Source organism: Anser anser (genome assembly GCF_964211835.1).
Source record: "Anser anser genome assembly, chromosome: 6".
Lineage (NCBI taxonomy): Eukaryota > Metazoa > Chordata > Aves > Anseriformes > Anatidae > Anser > Anser anser.
Window position 1 is genome coordinate 40,231,223 of NC_139726.1, and position 25,235 is coordinate 40,256,457.

Consider the following 25,235-nt stretch of genomic DNA (forward strand, 5'->3'; position numbering starts at 1 on the left):
CGATCCTTTCTAGACTTTGGTGGTTGAGTAAGCTGACCTCTCTCAAGGCTTATTCACATCACAGACCATTTTCTTTTACCCTGACATATTTTGCAAGGATATCTCTATAGGAAGAGAAGGAGCTCTTTTTCCGCATGGCTTTAATTCTGTTTTATTCTCAGTACAGCACTGAAAACTAAGTTGTATTAACTTGGGTACCAAGCAACAGTGGTATAGCTGGCTTAATTAGAAAAGAGACTGTTTAGTCATTTGAGAACTGCTGTGCCTAGGCAGTGCGGGAGAAGCATATCAGAGTGACCTCCACATTTCTGCAGATAAATGGGCAGACCAGTGAAATGTTTGTTTAAATTAACACACACTGATTATAACTAATTTTATAGTGAGTTTGCCTAGCTGTTTTGTAGTCTTCCATTTCTTTAAAATATTACTAATTTCAAAACTGCCATAACTAGTATCTGAAAGCTTTTCTTTAGTTATAGCTTTTGATTTTGGTGGAGATCTAGCATGGATTAAATTGCGGTTTCCTTTTTTTTTTTTTTCCTTTTTCAGCATCATAGACAAAGAAGTGTCATTAATGGCAGAAATTGATAAAGTTAAAGAAGAAGCCAGTAAGTACAAAGCGTGTCAGGGAGCTTCTGGTATAGTCATGGAAAAAATTGTTTTGTTTGGCAGGAAATTTACAGAATACGTAAATTCAGTTAGCAGTGTTCCCGTATCTTTCATTGTACACATATTCTTAGGTGTTCTGGTATAGTTTCTCTGTAGTTTCTGTCTGTAAGGATTATGCATCAAAGTTTCAGTATTATGACATTAAGGTAAACCAAAAGTTTGCATGAAGTTAGATTAAAATTATTTATTCATTCTGTTTACTTATCAGAGCTTTTGATCACATTTTCACCTAATTTCTATGGTTTGTTGAATACTTCATTTTTATTTCTTATTTGATGTGTTTGCTTGCTTATATATATGAGTTAGAATGCTGGAAGTTACTGAGGAACAGGTTGTTCTGGCTTTGCATAGCTGTCATGAATTAGACCAAGAAAAATCAAAATGCAGATGTTTACTGGAATCTGTTTTCTTAATAATCTTTGGGAGTTTGTCTCATTTCAGTCTTTCATGTCGTCTCTGTTTCTTGCGTAGGGTGTGTGTGTGTGTATTGTGGGTTGGGGGGTGGGCAATTTGACACATGCATCAGGATACCACAGTATCTGTCGTATACCCCATCAGAGATATGGTATTCGTGGACCTGTAGTCAATGGAATGTGTTTCAATAGAGATAAGTGAAGAACTACAGAATAACCCAAGTATTGTTAGAATGATTCTTTGCCTCATAGATGAAATACCACTGCCATGCATGCATATAATCTTTCATTGATTTGTGAGATTAAGACCCTTGGGGGGGGGGAGGGGGTTCAAATGCATGCAACATTCATGAATGCTTCATCTGCATTTAGAACTCTCCTTTAGTTCACAAACATATTAGTTAGAGATTAAAAAAAAATCCTCTGTTGCCAGTTAAGTCTCTTGCAGTTGTATATGCATAGGTACTAAAAAGTATGAGTTGTTGCAGCAACAATTGGCATTAGTTTGTTTTGAATTTTGTATGCTAACTTCTCTAATGCCAACATGCTGTAAACGTGGATTTGGAGTTCTGTGCTGTTCTGTGGAGGAGCTGCGGATGGAAATGTCAGTAGCTTTTTACCTGCAAAGGCTGACATAATTGGCTACAGGGCATGCTCAGTCCCAGGAAAACCAATGGAAAAACACCCATTGACGTCAGCGAACAGGAATCCAAGCCCTAACTGCATAAACAAAAATACATTTTGAAAATTCACAGTCCAGGGATGATGGTATCATAGGACCACTTCATTAATGTTGCCTGGGGACAACAGTCATTTTTTTGAAAGTAAAGCTTATTCTTATTTACAGGCATGCTAAGTGCTGTATTCGTGCATGGCAGGTTCAGCTTCCCTACTTTTGTACAAACTCCACGTATGACATTAGATGTTCTCCTTACCTGTCTTTTAGCTGTGTTATTTCTGCTGTTTCTCAATGCTGTTGTAGGCCTGTAGGCCTTCAGAACTTGAGGTAGAAAGTTGTTGTAGGACTATAACATGCTAACTAAGATTTACATTATTATTTATTTTCACATCTCTTTGCTGCACTGGAGGACTATTTTAATGTGGGTAATCTTCCTCTTACTGTCAATACTGAGAAAACTTACAAAATGATCATTTCAGTTTTCATGAAAATGGATACTTGGCTGGCATCTCACGCTGAGATAAGTGCCAGTAGGAAATGAGATCATATGGTTTGGGCAGTAACTTCAGCAAAGGTGGTGCTGACCTTGGGGAGAAATGATATTAACGTCGCTTAGAATAAGCAATAAAACTATTGGGGAAAGAAAAACAGCTAGTGAATTCTTCATTTAATCTGATAAAAGTTTCTCAGACTTGTAGACCATGTTCCACAAAAAGGAATTGAAAAGGTCAGTTAGAGAAACAGATAAATGCCTGTCGTTAGGATAAGTAGGTAATGTAGGCACAGGTTAACCAACAGGTCTGAGGAAACTCTAGCCACCCCTTGCCTTTCTGTAAACCCTGCCCTGTGTAACACACACTCTTCTATTGCAGTGTGGTTGCTCCCATACAGTTGTGCAGACACCACTCTCCCCTGCACCTGCTGGACCATGCTGTATTTTCAAAAGAAGCTCCCATGCAATTAAATATAGTGGGTTGAGAAATAAAGTCTGAAATACCATTAATTCTCTCCTAAAAAAAAAAAAAGGCATTACAAAGTATGAGCTGGTTAAGAGACTTATCAGGACCACTCTGGAATTCTGTGGCAAAGGAAGGAAGTCAAAGAAGCCCAAGTCTCAACATCAGTAATGAAATCAGTGGCCTTATGAAGCTTTACAGCAGCAGCCATCCCCTTACCATGATTGTTCGCATGAGCTCTAGACAAAAGACTATAATTGCTTATTGTTTTACATTTAGACACTGTCTTTCTTCTCTACCTTAAGTGATGATCCCACCAGCCAGTCAGTCATTTGTTCCTTTTACATTAAGTCACTATGTAGGTAGCAGTATTTGCATATAGTTAATTTTCTACCAAAACTGCAATATATCACATCATCCTGAATGTAAATGGACTGTGATTTTGTGACTCACAGTTAATCTTTTCTTTTTAAGTGTAGCTATTCACCACTTCCTTATAAAAAAAACATATGAGACGGGCAGTATTGAATAATTATTTTTTCATTAAGAATGGTGGCCTTTGTAATAGTGCTTTGACCTAGAAATGGCAACTGTGTATATTCTGTGCTTGAAAGTAAAATTGCAGTGCCTGTGATTCAAACGTAAACCATATATGAACAGATTTTTTTCAGGGGAGCTAAAAAGCCCCTGTATTCATAAACTACAGCATGTCTTCAGAAACAGGCTGGTGTCTCAGCAAATGTACTGCTTCTTTCCGTGTCTAAATGAAAGGCTTCCTGAATTTGTACTTAATAAGGCACTGGAAAATTGAAAACAACATGTTTCTGCCCCAGTTTATCTAAACATTACCTTTTACTTTGTGATAGCTATCCTATTTTGAGATCATTTCAACATCGGGCGGTTCAGTTAAATAAACTGCACAAGCAGCATCATATTCTGTTGAGTTCAAGTGTGGTGTGTGTGTTTGCCTCATGGTGTAGTGTTAATGCCAAAAAAGGAATGAATTACGGACCAATTTAGCATCCTAGCAATAATTACTGACTACTGGTATTTGGCAGTGGAAATTCTGACTGCCCGGCAGAAGAAAGCTGAAGAGCTGAAGAGACTGACGGACCTAGCCAGTCAGATGGCTGAAGCACAACTGTCTGAACTCAGGGCCGAAATTAAGGTCAGGCATTTGCTTCTGTTTGGTTATGTTAGCTGTTTGTGCAAATGTGAAGAAAGCACTGTATTGTTAAAATGCCCAGTCTGCTCATTCCTACCTACTATGGACCAAAGGGTAACTAGCTTTCCGGGGGGAAAACATACCTTCTTAAAGCATTGTAGGACATCTGAGCAGTCTGCATTTGCTGTCAGAGAAGTGTAAGTTATCCCCTTCAGAAGTAGAGCTGTTTGTGTATCATTTATCAGACCCAGTTAACAAGTAAACCCGATAGCTTCAGGTTCAGTGATCAAATGAAATGACCCATTTCCTGTATGCGGGACTACTCCACCCATCGCTGGGCTGTGAGAATTGTCATTTGGTAAGGATGTGAAAATATTTGGTTCTGCATAAAGATTCTGCCTACAGGACAATGTCAAGAGATTGCTGAGCCTTAAAGTGATCTTAAGATGAGTATTGATTGGTTTCTGTACCATCCATTTAGTCTTTTGATCAGAATGCAAATTACTGTTAACTTGCCTGTATTTTTGCAGCACTTTGTGAGTGAACGGAAATATGATGAAGAGCTGGGTAGGTCTGCACGATTTTCCTGTGATACAGAACAACTGAAGACCCAGATTCAGCTCTGTGGAGAGAGTAAGTGCTGGTGATATATCACACCCGAGTTCTCAATGTCATGTCCCACATACCTATCCAGGAAATGCTGAGCAGAAATAATGGCATGTGTAATGCCAGCACATGTGCGTGTAGTCAGTCTGATGGAATGGTATGCAGCAGTCTTACTGAATATACACAGGGCACTTTTACAGTATGCAATATGCTAAGCTCACTGTACATGTGTTGAGCAAAGCATCTGCACAGTTGCCCTCTTTGTCAGAGATTTCCCAGTATTACTGAGGTCAGTTGGAGTCTTCCATCTAAAAAGCAATTCAGCTGTAGGGAACTTTCAAATTTGGTAGTTACTTATGAGTAACTAATAAATTGGAGGCTTCTCTGTGTGACCACAGTATTATGAGACCAATTCACATATCTCCTGCTAAGAAGCAGGTTCCCAACTTTATAGCAGTATTTATTGGGTTTTTCAGGAGCCAAATATTACTTTTTGGAAACCACCTCCTGTTCTGCTTGGAAATTCATGTTCGTTTTCTATTCTAAATATCATATTCCTGCTGTAAAATGTGAGATAGCTTATTTCTCATCTTTGCTGTGCTTTTTTTTTCCCCTCCAGAAAAGTAAATGCTGTAGTGCTTAGACCCAACTGTCACTCAGCCCTATGATATCCTATCAGTACCACCACTCAGGAATAAAAACTATTAACACAATACTGAACTAGTGCATCTTGGTGAAAGGAAAACATTTTTAGGAAGAAAAGAAACGTTTTCAAGGAGTTACTAGAAATAGAAAAAAGGAAAACATATCTTGGTCTGCTAATGCAGTTTTGTGATTGCACAGCTAAAAAAGTGACTCCTTTGAGGCATAATCAGTTTTATTCATTAGACCGTAAGAATTGCTTTTGCAGAACACTTTGAAGATCCATCTAAGCCTGTATCCTGTCTCTCATTGTAGCCAACTCAGGATGTTTCAAAGGAAGGCATAAACTTCCCAGCAATGCATCTAATTGTTCAGTGACCTCATAGCACCTATCTCATACCCTGAAGGAACAAAAGTAATTGGACTGACATACATCCAGGATGCCTGATGATGGGTTCTACCCATTGCACATCTTTTCTATCAAAAATAGATCTTTATGACAAGCAACTGGATTTTTATATGTGCTTCCATGTGAGGCAGTCTGGTTTAGGGAAGAGAGAACAGTAGCATTCAATAACAGCTGAACTCACTAATCTTACAGAAAATTCATTTCATTGTGCAAATGATTGCATTGTTTTTCTGAAGAGGACACCTATTGAGAGAAATATTTGGTGTTAGTGTAAGTGAGTAGGAGTCTTTAAAAAACAAACAAACAACAACAACAAAAAACAGATGGTGCTCAGTTGCTAAAATTACTGTCCTAAAAGTAGAAAAATAGAAGTACCTATTAGATAAAAAATCAGGTGTCTCACAGAAAACGCTCTTTCTAGTTTGTGTCATCTGTGCTAGAGGGGAACAAGGAAATGCTGTAATCATAAAAATCAAAACAGCAAATTAAGGTTGAGAACTTTACATCAATAGCCTCAGAGTCCTTTTTGAGACTACCCAGGAGCCATTACACAGAAGCAGACATCTTGAATTGCTTGTGGAAATGCAGAGAGGCAGGAGTAAAGGATTTGTTTGGTGCACTTCACATCTAGATATGGAAGTGGTTAAGAAATCCTTGTGTCTCAAAATACTAAGAAGTAGGGAGCAGAAATATGAGATGAGCAATAGTGGTTTCTGATAGTGCTGACTGTACCATGGTCTATATATTGGCGATTAGTGCATTGCATTCAATTCCAGTTTGATAGATAACCATGGTAAACATGTCTACCATGGTAGACAAGCATTGTTAACCACTTCTTTAGAAAGAGCAACAGGCAGTAGACTATTTTTTTTCTTTTTAAAAATATTTAGGCATACTAAGGAAGCTTTCATGGCTATTACCTGTGTTGCAGCTAGTATGTATGTAGCCTGCAAGCTCCAGGCTCTTTAGCTTTCCATGATCAGTGAATGATCTGGAATCAAATTAGTGCATGGTGTCTACAGGCACAACTTCCTTTGACCTCAAACAGTAGAGAGTTACTGGCATACCACTCGCTTCCTTCCAATGTTTCTTCATTTAGGAGGAATAATGATCCAATTAGGAGCATTACTGATTGAACACCAGTGTGACAGGCAGTCCAGCAGGATGTGGGTTCAGCCCAACTGGTTAAAATTTGCAAGCAAACCAGAAGCTGCCAGGAATTTTGAAGTTTTCCTGGATAACCAAAAGCGTGGGTTGGCAGTCAGTGGGGCTTTCATACTCATCATTGACAAAAAATGTTTGCTGAAGTACACTTACGTGATTTGTATTTGAGCTGAAAATACTTAGTAGGATAGGCAATGGGTCCATTTTAACTGTTGGTTTCATGGGCTTTGAGACAACTGTGATCTTTGCACAATTCATTTTTAAACAGTGCTAAAATAACAGACTGTCTCCTAAGCCCTCTGGTATAGTCACAAGCTAGTCTGTTTCTAACTAGCAAGGTAGCTCCCGAGGCTCTTTTTTTATTTTTGGTCAACCTTCAGGCAGGTGCCCTGAGGAAAATGGTTCCTCACATTTACAGTACAAACAGAATTGTTCTAGTCTTAGTGTGGTTCTACCATACTGGCTTTTTTGTCTCCATAAACCCTTAATGAGGAGGCAGTTCCAAAGAAGTAAAACAGTATGATCTAATCCTTACCCTAGTTATCTCACTTACTTCGTTATCTAAAGTAAGGCTAGAATGATGCTACAAAAAGTAACTGTAAGCAGGATGAGAATACAGCCTTATGTTTAGAAGTTGATTATTTAACTGGTAATACAGAATACTTTTTTTTATTTTCATAGTTTCTCACCCAACGAACAACTATTCCTCAAGAACACCATGTAGTTCAGTGCTGTCTTCAGTGACCTCACATGCAACAACTGGCAAGCAAAATACACACACTCGAAAGTCCTCTAGTAATGCCAAGAACTCTGATAACAAAATACCCAACACTAAAGTACAAAGTCATCATTCTTCCAATCCTACAGAATCTTCTTCCCAAGGAATACCAACAAATAAGCAGGTAAGAAACCAGTTATGAACTAAGCTAAATGATGTCAAAAAAATCACATTAACATCTATTACTGGAAGTCGTTAGTACAAAATCAAATACTGGTTTGTAGATCATATATTTAATTCACAATTTTCAAAAATATGCAAATGTATGCAAGTATGTCTTTTCCAGATTCATTCTCAAGGCAGTATGAAGGCAGTTCATACAGTTCTTGTGCTGTTGTGCTTACTCAGGTAAAGCTACCACTAAAGCTGGTCTGAATTTTGTTTCATTTTTTTTGAGGCTTAAAAAGGTGTGTGAAGGGAAATGTAGGAGCAACACACAATGTCAGTGCATGTATGGCATCAGCTGTCCTGGTAGCTATGCAAATAATGTAATACATCCATTTCCTACTACTGATCAAAACTTTCTCTGAGCAAGATATCACAATGGACATCTCTCCCAACATGTGGTTTCTTAACTTGACTAATTTACATGTTAATTTTTGTTCTTCCTGCAGTCTTTAGACAGTACTTCTCACTAGACAAGGTATTTTAGGGGAAAAAAAAAAAAGAAAAAGTCAGTGATAATTTCTTCAGTGCCTCTTAGTTGCTGCTGTTGAGAAGCCAAGTATTTCATCTCTTTTCCATTTTTTTCTTGAATCGTGGCAGATTTTAATTTGGCATCTCTGGTGAACCTTCCACATATGTTTCCAGGCTACTCAGATGTAGTATGTTACTCATAGTTCAGTCTTTGTGTTGTATCAAAATTGTTTTCCCTCTCTAGTTATACTGAGAATTTTATTCTGCAATTTCAGTTAATTCTGATTGCTGTATTTCTTGTCCTGTAGAAGGTTGCAGACAACCTAACAGTTATTTTCAATAATTTCAATTTCTTTCTGGGTAGAATGGGCCTTCTAGTCAGAGACGAAGATTCAACCCACAGCACCAAAACATCCGTCTCAATGGATCTCTTAAGTCGCAAGGTGCCTGGAATGAGGCAGATCAAAATAATATAAAAAGTGGTTCCAGGTCTGAACACAGAAGACAGCAGCATAACAACTTCAGACCTAAAAATAAAGGAGCTATGAAAAATCAAGAGCAGTCCGCAACTGCAAGGACCACAGAGAATCTGACACATTTGGAAAAGACACGACGGAAGCATCATACAGCAGACACCACGGATCACAGGCCTTTCCGAGGCAGCGTTGGCAGGGTGTCACAATGCAATTTATGCCCTGCAAGGATGGAGGTTTCTACTGATGCCACTGTTCTTTCGGTGCCAGCTGTGACTTTGGTGGCTTAAAATGTCACAGTGAAGGCAGGCAGAAAAATTTTAATCTCTTCAATTTAGTTTCTTGCTCAAGATGCTTGTTGGTGAAGAAAATAAGTCAGAACATAGTCATTTTAAATCTGTTGCTGCTTAAAACTTGTTGGTATCTTTACTACTTACTAATTATTAAAATTATACTTTCAAGGCTTTGCCCAATATCTTCACCGTTACTTTGTCATGATAGTACAGAATCTTACCAAAGCAGCATTTACTTCTTAGAAGAATAAAATCTAGATTGGAAAAATGAATTGAGAATTAATGTCACAACACAGACCTGTTGTAGATACGTGGTTATACCAGTCAGCATTGTTGTGTTATTTTTTTTGAGCAGCCTGTATTAGAAGGATCCCAGGACGGCTGTGTGCTGCAGTCTGCAATGAAATCAAATAATCTTACAGAATTTTTCTGCAATCTCTATACACCTTTTTCTTTCTGTGCATGTATCTGTGTGCATGTATACACACACACACACGCATGCACACTGTATACACACAATATTGCTATATACGAAAAAACTTGAAAAGGCAGTACATTGGATTTTAGCTTATTATTCCATAAACTGACATCTTTAAATGTAGCTATAAATTGTATTAAATGTATTACATATTGGTATTTTTCATTGACAAACTATTTTTATGAAAATGCTCATTTCATTCAAGTTTGGATTGTATATAGTCATGGCTAGTCACATGCACAGCCCTTTTCTCCATACTTATCAGCCACTTTTCAATGACTAGTTGGATTTATTTTTTTGCATATGAAAAGTCACAGGTGTTCTAGACTTGAATCCAAATTATTTTTCTATATTTTTGCTGTAGGAACCATCTGTCCATAATGAGCTATGACTAATAAATCTGTTACAGCAATGTGCAGCAGAATGTGGAGGTACAAATTTAAGCAGATATTACATCTTTCTGAGTTTTCTATTAAAATAAATATCTTAGTGTTAATGTTATGATTCTGTATTTCAGAAAACTTGTTTCTTCAAAAAAATTAAAATCTCCTTTCTAAAATATTCTGGTGCTTCCTGCCTTGCACTACCTAACCACTTGTCATCTTATTCAAATTATGTTTGATTAATTCAACTGATATCAGCTGGGAGGCTTTCAGTTTGAATTTGGATTGGAACAGGCTTTTGCTGTTAGCTAGATTCCAGTGCCAGAAGTGCACAGAAGAGCACCTTCCCATAAGAACAGAGTTGATCCTCCTGGACAATCTTACATTAGAAGTTATTTAACATAGCAAGGTGTCAGAATTGAGACCCAGCATCAAGTGAACTAGAGGCCTGAGGGTCAGAATCAGAAAGGTGTAAAAGGGTCTATTTTCCACTAAGGTCAGTAAGAGCAGGATGCTTGAGTATCTTTAAAAGTTTATTCCTATGTTACTGTTTGCTATTGCTTTATGCCAGTTTCCTCTGCCTAATTTCTGTTAGCTGACTGCACACTTACTACTTTCACTTTTCCTGTGTAGCCCTCAAAAAATAATCACAAAACAGAAAGCAAGCTGCATTGCTTATGGATAATTTTATTATTTCTCTTGATATCTGTGTACTGTTTTTTCCATGTGAATATTGGTAAAACCTTGTTCTACAAAGCAAACAGCTCATCTTCATTTGGAATAGTTGTAAGAGAAAAATTAATATTTGTAGGTAAACTCTGGCTTTTCTTAGCTTTGCAAAAAACCTTCTTTTAATTACCTATCAAGTTTTTAGTTTGAATGCTTTGAGTAAATGGAACTGAAATTCCAGAATCTGTGCTGTGCACACCCATCAGAAAAGCAACTTTTCAAAATTTGTCTGCTGATGTACAGCTTGACCTGTAACCTCACAGTGAGAGATGTAATGACAATTTCTGTACAGCTCTTACACAGGAATCTTACTATATTGTGCTTACATCATTTGTGAAACTTATTTGTATCTCTCCTTGTACTCTATCCTGAAAGAAATCTGATATATCTGTAATTACTTTTACTCCTTCCTCATAGCTTCTCCACTTAACAGGATTATTGAAAGTTATTTTATTCCATAAGTCAACATCCTTACAGGCAGCCTTCCACAAAATAAATGAAATTTGTGATATAAATAATAATACAACAGGATGACCTTGCACTCTTCAGTACCACTAATCTTTGATGTGCAAGAGGCTCAATGCATGACAGATCCAGGATTAACAGGTGAGAGACAGCATTTCTCATCAGACTATGATGCAAACACATACTTGTTGATGAGAGAGAAAAGTGTGGAGTTGGTCAGGCTGGAGAGTGGGCTGGTTCTGGGAACTCTGCAGTCTTGATGCATCAAATATGCTTTAGTTTTGCAGTACACATTTTAACTATGTTGCATGGCTGGGCTGTGAAACAGCTCTGTCAATGTTACTGCTTTGTCTTCCAGTTCTTATGTCTCTGTGGCTGCAATTGTATTTGCCAGTTTCGAGGGGCGTCTTGCTGCTCGCCATACTCATAAGTAATTAATAAGTGGGCTTATCTTCAACAGAACTCTTGTAATCTTCAGAGTTTGTCTTAGTTACGTGTAGTCAAAGCCAATTATGTGTGATACGCTTTTTAATGTAATGGATTTGTACAGGGGTCAGTGAGAGAAGCAAGGGATGGCTGACACTTGACTTTCAGGCCAGCAAGCCTTTTTTAAATAAATTAAAAAAAAAAAATAAATCCCCTACTTTGCAAAGTAAATACAGTTGTTTGTCATCACCGAAATCATGGAATTCCCATTGCATTTTGTGTGCTCTTTGGAAACGTGTCCAAAAGGGCAGTATTTAAAAGCAGGTTTGATCTTTTTGTCTTTTATGTATGATTGAATTGAGACTAACAGTAGAACTCAGCAAAATAAACGACCAAATATGTGCTTGGAAAACTAGAAAGAGAATGTAATTCAACATAGCCAGGTTATACTAAGCCAAACTTAAACAACTTCATCATGGTTTTTTGGTTTTTTTTAATAACTTAATGTCATTGAAAAACTCACTCTAAAACTGAAACTAGTAATTCTGGAAAGGAAAAGTTAATCCTCTGGTTTTCATACCACTTTCCTGGACCCTGCTGTTACAAGAGACCACCTGGTCTGAGTTTGTATGGATGGCAGTTCCTATAGTGGGTCTGTTTCACAGTGTAGAGACTGGGATGCATCAGGATTTTATAAATCAACTATACTCTTCACTTTCATACACTTGTGACTCCAGCAGAAGCACCATGGGCCGTAGAGGTCCCATGCTTCAGTACCACTGCCAGTTACCCACCTCAACATGTAATAGAAATTTGCCAGAAACTTGAGATAATACAGCTATTTTAGTATGGCAAACAACTAAAACAAGCTGTAACAAAACATTCATGGATGTTGTACCAGAAATTAGAATGATTTAAAAGATATATACAGGAAGGGGGCAACTTAGAAAATGGCCACATTCTTCATGTAAACTGTGGGCATGCTACACAGCTGATGACGTGGCCTAGTGAATTTGCAAAGCAATTTCCAGCCAAGAGTGGTAAATTCTGGTATAAGCAGACAGATTTTGGGGGGGGCAAAATAAAATTCTGTAAGAAGAAATACCCCAAAAGCTCAGAAAAGAACAAAGATTTGTAAATCAGCTGTGTTTCTACTGATTAACCTTTTGTTAAAAGCTGTTGGCCAAATTGAATCTAGCTTTTTGTGGGGCTTTGCCACCGCAAGTATTTACAGAGTTTTATTTCTAACCACACTTTGGCTCTTTAACTGCAGCTAAGGAACAGGCAGCTTGACACTCAAGTTTCTGATAGCACAACTGCCTTCCTGTTTTTATCAGGTGAGAACTTCTTCATAGATTGAGAAGAATTTAAGTAGATGAAATCTTCTTAAATCTTCTTACTCCTGGGTAGTATTGGTATGTCTTCTTAGCCATAGTAAGATTTGTACCACATGACGTTTGTTATCTAAGCAATTTAATTAAAGTAGGTTTAAAAGAGTACTTTTCTGCTCGGGAAGAGCTGGCAGGCTAAATAACAGTTTGAAAGTAAAAAGAGGTAGCTTCATTAGGAGCAATACTGTATGTGAAGTCAATACTGTCTTGAGAGAAACGTGAATTTTTATTTACTAGTATTTATATATTTGAACTGTATTTTGTAGATAAGCATCCCTGAATTAACACTGAGTTCACAGAGGCTCATTTAATTGCATTGTATTTACATGGCCCTTTACCTGTAAACAAGCCTGATGAAAACTCTCCCTGAGCATCAGTGTTAACATGTGCCTAACACATGAAACAATATCTGCTTGCTTACTTCACGTACAAATGAGTTCTTGATACTCTGAAACATACAGATAAAATTACATCTATTTGAAACACATCTTGGTGGTAATAGGCCTATTGTATCACAGTCTTAATCCCAGAGGAGTAATTCTCTAGAGATTAATTTGGAATGTGCTTTTTTTTTTCTTTTCGTTTTAATCTCCTTGGCCTATATCACAGATAATTTGGAAAGACAATGTGAATGTGCAGACTAAACTGGAAGTTTAGACAGTGTTCATAAGAAAAAAAAATGCATCAAAATACATTGGTGATGGAAATGTCAGCCTTTAGAGCGCAGCTAGTTGATTACTAGGTTGAACTAACTTCATGCATGTGGTCTCTTCTATAACGAGTGATAATTTCACAAAGATGCAAAGTAAGCCATTGTCACACCAGTTGACAAAGTGTCTAATCCCAACTGTTAAAAAAAAAAAAAAAAGGTAGCTGTATTAGTTTCCCCAGTCAAACTGCCTGGTACGTACATACAGCATATCAGAGTTAATCAGCGCAGATGCAGTACCAGCTGGTACCTCTCTGATTGAGTTGGACAAATGAAACATTACCAAAACTGCAGACTTCCAATAAACTTGGGAACGTACATTTTTGAGGAATGTTTAACCTGCAGGAAACTGTCAGACTTGAAGAATTTCTGCTCTTTGTTCCAGGCCTCAAAAAACAGTCTGTTAGCCAGTTTAAGGGATGACTAATCCTAGGACTGGCAAATTTCATTTATTTTGACCTAATCCCCAGAGAGATTAAATGCTATTTAACTTCTACAATTTAAAAGGTTTGGGATGTATATAGACAAAGCTATTTTTATAGAGAAAGTCACCTTGAAGGGTAATTCTATTCAACTGTCATAAAGCTGTTTAACATCAGTCCATCGGTCACAAGAATCTATTAGCAAACTTCATAGCGATTAAAAAAAAAAGATGAAAGTACTCCCTCAGACGAGTTTAAATAAACATGTTTACATCTCATCCTACTAAAAAATCAAGTCCCCAAAAAAGTAAAAAAAACCTTGCTCTACCTCCTCACCGCAGCCACTTTCATTCAGTGTTTCATCTACTCAAATTAAAGGGAGTGGTTTTTACTTTTTTCTCACCACAAGCCAGTATGTCTACAAAGATGATACTCATTGAAGCCCCTGTAATGCAAATAACATGAATGCTACATAAAAAATACTGTGCTACCAGAATGATTACACAAACACTGAGCTAGTGCAGACTCAGGAAGTCTGACAGGATTATTATTAAAACTTCTTTTTACACATGTAAAAGTCCGTACTTTTTGTGAGCTTTTGCATGATGTTTACAGAAGCCTACAAATTCATCACAAGTTGAAAAGGAAGGAAATCTGCTTTAGGAAGCATTGTAAAAAGACAAAGTTACATGTTAAAGGGCTCAGCTATTCAGTAAATACTGAAATAAAAGTCACATGCAAGACGGGTATTTAAAAACTGCCTTTCAGTCAGAGCGTTTTGTATTTCATCAATGATGAGTTGCACACTCGAGATTACAGTGTTAGTATCTTTCTGTAATTTTTGCTTTTTCTGGTCTTCAAGACATGAAGAGCCTTGGGACTGTTGCTTTTTAGGTTAATTGTTTAAGGAAAAAAACAATAGATTTTAAAAGGAAGCTGGTCTTGAATATATATATATATCTACGCATATCTATACCAATCGCAGAAAGTTACAGTACTGCTTTCTTTTACAGTAACTGTTGTATGTGGCAAAATGCCTCCTTAAAACTGTTAGTATATAAGAGTTTATTTTTCTTTTTTACTTTTGCAAATGAAATTTCAAGTCCTTATGGTTATGATGAAAAGCCTGGAACTGTCATTTATTCTAAATGATGTAAAAATAAAACACTTAAATAACCCTCCCATAATTCTAATAGTCTCAGGAATTTTAAGAACATTTCATTTTGGCAATGTGATAGGACTTCTCAACACTTAAGGCCAGCTGTATTTAGTGTGTTTCAACAGCAGTACCAACAACAAAAACCCAACCATAACAAACAAGGACAAAAAATGAAGACAAGTTTGGAAAATTCAAACAGTGTTAGTTTAAACAACCAGAAGGACTTTTTAAAAAGAAGTGAGCTAAATTCTGCTTTCCTTTGCTGATTGAAACATACAGCAGCTCTTCACTTCAGTATCATTGCTCAAAATTGACCCTAGTACCACTGAGGACAAGAAACCCAGCATCTTCTCCATCCTGCTCTGGAGGAAGGAAGGATTCTTCTATCTTTCTTCAAACCAGAGCACATCTGTTAACACTGCTTTGCTGCACAGAAATTGAGATTGTCCCCTACTCATTTAAAAGGACATGCAGAAGGACAAAGGAACACAAGCTGCAACTCAGACCTGTAAGCTTCCCTGCAGTTGTAGAAAATACATCCAACAGCAGTGTAATATAGAACGCAAAGGCTGCACCACTGCCTGCAGCAGCCTTGAACCAGTGGCAGATGACACCCCTGTAGGAAAATAGTACGCGTAGTTTTCAGGTCTATGGAAAAAACTGCCTTATTGCTCCCTAGCCATGCTCCTCCTTCACTGTATTTACGCGTTTTCTCACAGTGTACAAGCAAAGAGGGTCCCTTTAATTGCTCTTAATAATAAAATGGTGACTTACCCTCATAAAAAGTACCAGTAATTGTGCATTCAACTTAAAAAATAAATCTTCACAGTACTCAGTATCTTGCATACTTGTGACAAACTTGTATCTAATAACTGGTACTCATGGTTATCTACTTTTTACCCAAGTCAAATATATGGATTAAGGAAATTATCCCTAGTTAATGTTACCTGTAGTTAAAGTTAAAAAATGGGTCATCTTTTATGCTTTGCACATACTCCCTTTAAAAAAAGTCAGTTGTACTAGTACAGCCTGACAGAAATACAAATGTGAGATACCATATTACACGTCACATGCTGTGTTTCTTAGCCCATGTTTCTTCCTCCCAACTTCTAAAAAATAATTAGAAATAAAGCAGAAAATACAATTCACTGCTCATGTAAAGCCATTTCTCTCTATGCTCTTGATTAACTTTTTCACCATGATTTTCTACCAAATCTTCGAATACATGACAACATGAGATGATGAGCTCTTCTTTGACTAGACGATGCCAAGCTGTCCAGCCTATCGGGCTGACTCAAACATTATCCATCCACTTTATCAGTCTTAATACTCTCTGCTAATACAGCTGGTTGTTTCTTGTTTAGTACCATAGAAGTAGTAGGAATTTCAACCGCAGCATTGTCCTGTTCACTTGTTTTACTGGACACAGAAGATGATGACTGAGATGGCGTTGCAAGAAAAAGTGGAGTTCGCTTCAGCTTTACTACACGGCTGCTTACAGGCTTTCTAGACACTGAGATCTTCAAAGTCATTTGACATGGTGTTCCATAATCAGCACTCTGCCTTCCACAGGGCAACTGGGAATTGCTGGGCTCTGATGTGCATGTTGTGGATTCAGTTTTAGAAGCTACTTTGTGCAGCATCAAACTTTCACTATTGGGTCGTTTAAGAGTTACTGCAGAACGTGAAGCATTGCAAGCAGCTACCTTTAATGAAGCTGAATTCTTAACTTTGATGTGTGTACTTGTTGAAGGACCTGAGAAACTAATTGGCTTGGGACCCACTTTACGTGGTAAATAGTTTTCCTCTTCAGTGAAGTCAGTTAGTCTGTAAAACAAAGGACTTAAATTGAAGAAACAAACTATGTATTTTAGTTATTCTTCTTGTAACATCATTACAAAATAGACAATGCTCAAATCTGAAATTCTATTCATTTTTGCTTGTTACAGTATCATTTATGGTTCTCAGCTGTTCATCACTGCAGTCAAGCTTGCCTTTGTGTCAATAGTACCAGCACTATCTTCTACCTGTGTAATACGACACATTAAAAATGGTAAAAGATATGGTACACAAACTGCTAAGTGAAAATAAATGAGAAAGAAAGCAGTAGTTACTGAAAGAAAATATTACAATAAAGTACAGTTTCTATCTGATAGAAAATTCACTGGACATTAATCTGGTAAGTTTTAAAATATCTACAAAAATTTCAGAGCCAACTGCACAAGAACTGTAGATTTAGAGTTCTATGCTATGTAATTTGAGAAAAGAAGAAGAAAAATATCCCTTCTTTCTTCCTCCCCCCTCTCTTTCCAATGTAAATTATTATGAATAATCAATCTTTCAAGAGAAAAAGATAAGAAAAGCTACATAAGAAAGCCTATGGAGTCTCATGACAACTCTGGCGTAAGTAGAAAGCAATTTTTAAGTAACTAACTGTGAAGGCCATTAAAGAACAGAGTAAGGTACACTACAATAGCATTGATATTCTTCAGGGTACTTGTATTTTGGATTTTAAAAGATCTCTGAAATACTACAGGAATTCATACCCAAAAAGTAAACAATATGAAAGAGTAATATTTCTTATAAAAGAAGTGGTATATGGTGACCTTGTTCAAACAGAAAGCCTGCAAATGACTTAGTGCTTATAATGAGCCTAAGGAGGTTTTCGTCAGAGCTCTAAGTTAAGAACATAATCTCATCATCTGCACATCTTAGATCAAAGGAACCACTAAAATAAAAAGGAAAGCTTAAGCATTCAAAGACTTGGTGTTTTAACAGCAGTAGTGAAGTACAGGTAAAATATCAGTAACCAGGTTAAATTACAATATTTCAAGATGGTATATGCTCTCACCAGGATTACTGAAGATAATGGATATAGCTTTTTGAGGGTACAGAATAACTAGAAGACAAAGCAGAGAGATGGGAGATGAAGTAGCCAATGGGATTAGTGGAGCATTCAGGAACGTATTTGGCAATCAGTCCACTGATCCTACTTCTTCCTGTTTGAACTATGAAAAGCAAAGAATGCAGTATCCAGAAAAATGGGGAGGATGGGGAGAGGAATTTTCAGTTGGACCACTGTGCTGATATGTCTGTATGGCTGCTGCTGAAATGACAGCATGGCCAGAGACAGAGAAAGGTCATCAGGATCCTCCCCTCCTATTTAGCAGCAAAGTGGATGGTAGAGTGGCTCAGATCCAACTGCGTAGCTGCACCCTGCAAAGGCTGTTCTTATGTAATATATTGAGAATGGAGGTGTTGTCAGAAGTATAACTGTAAAACTGAAAAGAAGAAATTCTAGTAAGAAAGGAAGGCATGTTACAAATGTGAAAATCACTTAACCTTTTAAACTTTTCAGTTAGGATTTTTCAGTCCATTTAGCTAATACTGTTAGTACTTTTTGAAATTACTCCCTCCACTCTGAAATTATGTTTTGAAGACTGAAGTGGGAGGGGAGGGGAGGGGAGGGGAGGGGAGGGGAGAGTTTCAGCAGCCTAAAAAAGATAATTTATTTCTAGCAAGGTCAGTTCCACATTCAAGCTGTCAGTGATTATAAAGCATTTTATAAAAATGTTAATAGAAACAACAGAAAAAACATTCAAAGAACCTGAAATTATACAAAAAAATGACTGTTGTTTTCTGTTTCATTCTAAGCCACTTGTGAAAATTAGCATACCTTTTACGAACTAGAGGCATATGATGTAAACTGCCTTTCAGTGAGCACTCTTCTAGAGTCCAACATTCAATCAACTCCTGAGGTACTCTCCAGTAGCTAACACCTGCGTTTCAAAGGGACATTATATTGATGAGCTGAGAGAACACAGCATTATGTATACATACAACTGACTACATGAACGCATGTATTTTATATGTAGACTCAGTTTTGAAACTATGTTGACCTGTGGAGCACTTGTGCTTACAACCAGCATGCTTCTAGGGTTTCCACCAGAATACTCAATGCTGGTAGCTGATCACCTCTTGCATGCAGATTAGTTCTCACTACATCTGTTAATTCATGTCAATTCACATCAGCTTGTTGGAATATTACTTGAGACTTTCCTTCCAAATAGCCACTCTGATGACATTTTTACCTGTCAAATGGTGAATTGGTGAAAACATGCAGATTTTATTATAGTTAATTGGCAAATACTTTTTCTCATTTTTCTGTAGAAAAATACTACTACTGAAATAGAAGGAAAAAAAATTAATTCTCTACCTCTTCCTTCCCAGGTGTCAAAAGCATCCATCATCTTTTTCAGTTCAGCTACTGAGTAATAGCTCCAGATGTATTGGACATTATTTCCAGCTTCTCTAGAAATATTGATTTAAAGGTAACATCTTTGTGGTAAATCTAGCTAGGTCCTTAAAAATGTAACACTGATGAAATAGAGTTATCTTTATAATACCTACCATTTCTTTTCCCAAATTCTACCTATTAAAAAACTTATTAGTAAATATTTTGTACAAGGGGTAAGAAAATGTTACTTAGATTTCATTTTTGTTTGTATAAGAGGTTCCAAATAGCCATCCTCCTATGATATGCATGCCTGTGAACACCTATTGCTAAAAAGGGTATTCTGGAAAGAATGGATGTTCATGACAAAATAATTACTGAATTAATGATGCAAAGTCTATTCTTCTAAATCTCAAGCATATTTTCAAAGGGAAAACACAGTAGGAGGACAAAGGCCTGATTTTCCCAGCCTAAATTTAGGAGAATATGCATCTTTACTATAAAGATGATGAAATATCGGAAGCAATACCTTAGTCGTATTTCAAAAGGTTCATAGTGAATTACACTTATGAGACTGCACTGTGGGACCAAGAGAAAGGCAAATTGCTTTTAGACACTCATAAGTACAGCTCTACTAATATCTTAAAAATACTATTGTAAAAATGCATTAATGTTATAGTTGACATATAAGTGTCCTTTAAAGAATTACAACCATTTCCTTTTATCTTCAGTTCTTTTCTATGTTAAATATTTCTTTCAGCTATCATAACAGACTGCAAAATACAATTCCTTTAATCATTGCCAACCTTGTGAACGGTTTTCGAAAATTTTTCTGGATGGGGATTTTTCATGATATTTAGTGTAAATATCCTAAATTTTACAGTAATTATAAATGGTTGAGACATTTTAAAAATAGCAACTAAAACATTATGAGATCTCAGACCAATTGCATGCTAGCAACCTTCTGCAGATTCTCGAATTCTTGTACTTTGTTCTTAGTCTTTATCTTTATTTTGTTAAATGTAAATATTGTCTTAGCTAGCTGTTTCCAAAGCAGTAAAAAATCTGATTCCTACCACTGATTTATAGTATAGCAATGTTATATGAACTACATAAAATAATATTTAGGTATTATTATGTGTTTATAGTCTCACTTCATAGTGCTTTCATATATTTGAAATTCCTCTTACCTTTTGTAAATGTTTTTACTATCAATTTTTGTTCCTAGCTCCTTATTAATTACATCAATCCCATAAGCTCTTGTGGCATACACACCAATAATTTTATTTTCACAGCTTGCCCCAGAGGTGCTGAGATAGTGCAGGACCCAAACTGTAGGCTTGGTGCAGACTAAATTATAAGAATCACAAAAATCTAACAAAGCCTGGAAAAAAAAACACATAAAACACAAAAGTAGAAATATTAATAATTCATTATTTTTAGTTGAATAAGCTTTCATAGTGAAGTTTTCTTAAGTTTTCTTAACTGTACTGGTGAGCTCTTTTAAGTAGATCAAGGATGTAGTTTATCTAGAATACTGTGTGCGGTATTTCTTATCTGATGTTAACAGAATATCATACAACTAGAAGAAATTCATAGAGAGATAACATGAATACTTAAAAGACAGGACTAATCCCTAATTTGAAGAGAAACTGAAAAGTTTAGAAATGCTTTATGCTTTTCAAAAGGTGATGAATAAGGGAGAATCTAAAATACATGGAACAATAACTGTCTAAGAGAACATAAATGACTGTCAATGTAGTCCCAAACGGACAACATCAGGGTTAACACAGTCATACCTGGTAATTGAAGTTAATTTCCAATCAGTTAATTAGAATTAGCTTCTAAATTAGCATTTACACTAGAATAGACAGACCTTAAGATTTTAACTAATATATTAATTTTCTTCTCTACTTTCCTATTCTAAAAAAAATAGCAAGGTACATTTTATCTTCCAAGTTTTAGGATGTTTGTAAAACAGACAAAAACATGCTGAAGTAATCTCAAGTAAAATCTGAAGGCAAATAGAGAACTATGCAACATATTTCCTACTATGCAAGCTTTTACAGCAGACTTGCATGTAAATGAGAGTCAAATTTAAACTGTTGCTGTACTGCAGTGATGGAAAAGCTGATATCCTTGATGACCATGACTGTATTATCAATATTACAATTTCTTATCCAAAAACTCTGAATTTGGTGGTGATTTGAAGTGGTGATTAAAAAGTGCTCACTTGTGCATACTTAGTTTTAGTATCTGATGCTAATGAATGTTGTAGCTTAGAATGTATATTCAAAAATATAAGAAATGTCAAGACCTTTTTAAGCTCTATGTTTTACCTTAAAGAATATGTCTCAATTTCGCTGGCCAGATGGTCAGTCAGGCTGTAAGGATAAGGGATGCCGAAATCATCTGCTTCCTCCTGCAATGCAATTCGAATTTGTTCATCTTTAGGAATCCGAACTTCTCCATGGAGATAATCCAAAAGATATTTAAATAGGTTTCCATCTCGATCGATTAGACGAGCCCCTGAAATCATAAATACAATGATTTAAAAATACTGCTTCCAACAAGTGAAGACAGATTTGTCACATTCTACCAAATCACCAAGTAAAGCCTTTATAAAAAACTTGTTTACTTAGGAGGAATAAGTATACTTTGTCTATTCTTTTAAAACTACTACTTTGTTTCACTGGAATACATGAAGATAAAATTTATAGTGCAGTGAAGAACTCTGTGTTTGGAATTTTTGCAAAAATACTACTGTAGTAGTATATTTGATAGTTTTTGACTGTGACAAGGAAAGGCTAAGCACTGTAAAAACACGTGTGTTTGCAAACAGGAAGTGTCCCACAGAATTCAGATGAATTACTCATAAAGTCATGCATGCATAATTGTTTTAAATCCTGGAATTCAACTAAACAACTGATGCTCAGCAGATTGGGAGAAGATATATACAATAAAATGCATATATAAATGCATATATTTGCCACAGAGCTCTCTAGTCAGAATGTTTTATGTGTAGCTTGAACATATTTACTAGATTCATCCATTTTCAGAGGAAAGTGTCCACTAAACATGGAAGCTAGCATTGAATCCTTAAAGCGGCATAAAGACTCGCGTCTGGCAGTATATAAACATCCTCGTACATTAAGTCGTAGAATACCCTGCCCATCTTCAGTCTTGCCATCTTCCATTGCATTTGCAGATAATAATGTTAATTATGAGCTATTCAAACCTGTAACAGATAAAAATAAAACTAATACTAGTTAAGACTGAACGTACTGCACACGGATCGAAGTGTTAGCACTTACGGATTTTTTACATAAAATTGTACAACAGCTTTGGAGACAGTTCTGGACATGTATTGGTGCAAAATGCCAAATAATCTACACCTTTACTTGAAGGTGTAACAGTATTTTATATTGCTAGGAAAATGCAAAGTTAATCTTTTGAGGCAAATGGGTAAGCAGGATTTTGTGGTCAGTATGTGTGAAAAGAGCACTGGAAGTACAGTAAAAAAAAATGCATTCTGGGAACTCTTAATCTGAGTGCAGTTCAAAGCACTAAAAGTACAATAATTTTGTACTAATAACTTGGCTTTTAAAAAATCTGATCTTTAATTAAGACTGCTTTAATTAGTGGTTGAAGCTGTCACATCACTAATGCCACACATCCCGTGCTTGCATCTGCCTTGAGCTCCCTGCAGGATGAGGGGTCCTGCGTGAACAGAAAATACTTGGCACACGAATCAGAAGAAAATCTTCAAAAGTTTGGTTTTTTCTTAGATCATGAACTCTAAGGAGCAGTTAACTCGCAGTATGCGCTTTCTTCCCGGCAACTGCTACTGCTTCACCAAAACCAGCTGATTTGACCGCAGCCCCTCGAGGAGGCCGATGGAAACCACTCGTTTAAAAGCTGCCCCCGCAGCAGGCTAGGGCTCTCCCCTCTTGTCTGCGGGGAGCCGGCCTGCAGGACGGGAAAGCCCCCCCCCGCTCGCCGGGGGCCGCCGGCCGGCCCACAACAGGCCGGGCCTCGGCGCGCACGAGGCGGGGAGGGCGGCCCGTCAGCCCGCTCTGCGCCCAGGGCCGGCGGCCCGCGTTACCTGCACCGCCGCGTCCCGCCTCCCCGGGCCTGACGGGCCGGGCCGGGCCGCTGCCGGGACTGCTCGGCTCCGCAAAATGGCGGCAGGAAGGGCTGGGCCAGAGGTGTGTGAGCGACGAGGGAAGCGGGGCAGCCCTTGTGCTGGGCGGCCGCGGCGGCAGCTCCCGGCCGGGCTCTCCGCCGGCCGGCCCGGCCTCAAGGTGCGGGGAGTAGGCGCCCCCTGCCTCCTCTGCACCGGCGGGGTCCCTCGGGCACGGTTTTGGTGTCCTCGCCCTCCGCTTCAGCCCAGTGTGGAAGCCCGGGTGATGGGTGTTTGTTTTGCCTGGGATGGCACATCCCGAATTGCAGCACTCATTGAGACAGGTGTTTTCACAAGGATAATGTGGTACTGATACATGATCTGAGCATGATGAAGGAAAAGTTCTGCTATGGTTAAAAGCAGAAAAATAATTTCAGGTCAGCCAGTCTTTTCTGGACTGACTGAATGTGGTTGCTTGTCCCTTTGAGCAGGCCAACTTCCTTGCTTCAGGGACAGCAGCAGTCTGTTTAGCTTTAGATAACATATGTGAACACAGGCATTACAGATTTTATTTTATTTTCCTGATGCTTGTATGTGAAATCCTTTTTTATTTATTTTTTTCTGCTTCAGGCTTGCACAATTCTTGTTAAAAAGTAAACCATTAATGCTTTAAAATAGCCCCAATAAGTAGAGGCTGCTAGGTGCTTCACCTATAGTCAATTTATAGTCATGGGTGCTTCACCCATACAGTCACTTTATAAAGACTTAGTGTCCTTAAAAATGTCCTTTTAAAAGAAATTGTTTATGTCTGAAATATGGTTGTTCGCTCACCAAAATGCATGCATGAACAGAAAGGTGAAATATTAGATTCTCATGCTCTTGTCTCAGCCTCCTTATGGAAAACATCAATAAATATGAAAAATACTTCTAAGATGCATCTTCATTTTTTTAAAAATAGTTAAGGACAAACTAGACAATGTTATATTATGTAAGCACATAAAGAAGAGCTTATTTTATGCTTTACCATATGCTACCCGTATGTGTAATTTGTATCATTATGGATACAAACGCTAAATAATTAGTAACTGTACAAAATTTAACAGTGACAAACTCTGTGGTTCTACAAACTTTCTGGAAAGTATGAGCTGACTGTGTAGAAAATAGAGTTAGAGGTAACAAAACCTAGAAAATTAATAACATATTCTAATTGATACCTGCAGCTTAGCAAGAATGCAGTTAACTTTACACTCCATAAGAAATGTGCCCATATTGTATTTAAGTAGTTTATCTGTTTACCTAGCAAATTAACTCAGTTATATATCAACAATTCATACTGATTTTTATCCTTCATAGTCCTTTTTTAAATTATTATTCAACATTTTATTTTAGAAGTGTTTCACCACCATATTTAAAGCATTTAAAATTTCAACCACAAGTTTATCTACCAAAGAACCAAATTAAAGGATGCATAACAAATAATTGCAGAACAACTACATTTTCCACTGCACGGTTAGCTGTGTTAAAATAGTCTGGTCTATTACTACAGTTTGATTTTAAGAATATCAAAATATGTATATGTTACTGCAGTTTCAGTTATTTAGGGCCATAGTCTTATAATTCAGACTTTCCTCTAGTCACAAGTGAAGGACATTAAAGGAAAGAAGCGTCTAAGTCATGTTGTATCTGGCTATAGTAGGAATATAATAAATTTTGTTTGAAATTGTGTTACTCAGATTTCCTGCTACTTAGAACTTGCTTCTTTTTGTCTTAATTCTGATTTTATTAGAATGTCAGTTAGAGCTACAGTAAATATTTCACATTTCCTTTTTCTTA

The 25,235-nt window shown here is 37.1% G+C and overlaps 3 protein-coding genes across 17 annotated transcripts in view; 2 read left to right on the top strand and 1 right to left on the bottom strand.

Moving 5' to 3' along the window:
• The window catches only part of SPATS2L (spermatogenesis associated serine rich 2 like), a 76,543-nt gene extending 66,623 nt beyond the window's left edge, over positions 1-9,920 (top strand). For 10 of the 11 annotated variants that reach the window (XM_083842575.1, XM_083842576.1, XM_083842580.1 and 7 more), the window contains 5 exons: positions 550-608; positions 3,776-3,885; positions 4,413-4,515; positions 7,385-7,605; positions 8,482-9,920. In XM_083842575.1, the coding sequence (XP_083698701.1) occupies positions 550-608; positions 3,776-3,885; positions 4,413-4,515; positions 7,385-7,605; positions 8,482-8,880 (892 nt within the window). In that variant the 3' untranslated portion in view covers positions 8,881-9,920. Of the gene's footprint in view, positions 1-549; positions 609-3,775; positions 3,886-4,412; positions 4,516-7,384; positions 7,606-7,767; positions 8,434-8,481 lie in introns of those variants that run through there. The other variant, XM_083842583.1, reaches the window with a different exon arrangement.
• Positions 9,921-12,670: 2,750 nt separating this feature from the next.
• Positions 12,671-25,235, top strand: part of SGO2 (shugoshin 2) — a 30,723-nt gene continuing 18,158 nt past the window's right edge. For all 5 annotated transcript variants that reach the window (XM_083842546.1, XM_083842549.1, XM_083842547.1 and 2 more), the window contains exons 1-2: positions 12,671-12,701; positions 19,276-19,376. The gene's annotated coding sequence lies outside the window, so the exon portion shown is untranslated. The remainder of the gene's footprint in view (positions 12,702-19,275; positions 19,377-25,235) is intronic.
• On the bottom strand, positions 14,402-25,208 carry KCTD18 (potassium channel tetramerization domain containing 18). Its single transcript, XM_083842681.1, is given in 8 exon segments — positions 14,402-16,872; positions 18,722-18,824; positions 19,262-19,356; positions 20,470-20,663; positions 21,597-21,614; positions 21,618-21,808; positions 22,320-22,517; positions 23,385-25,208. Coding segments are annotated over 7 exon segments (1,284 nt in total). The 5' UTR covers positions 22,477-22,517; positions 23,385-25,208; the 3' UTR covers positions 14,402-16,346.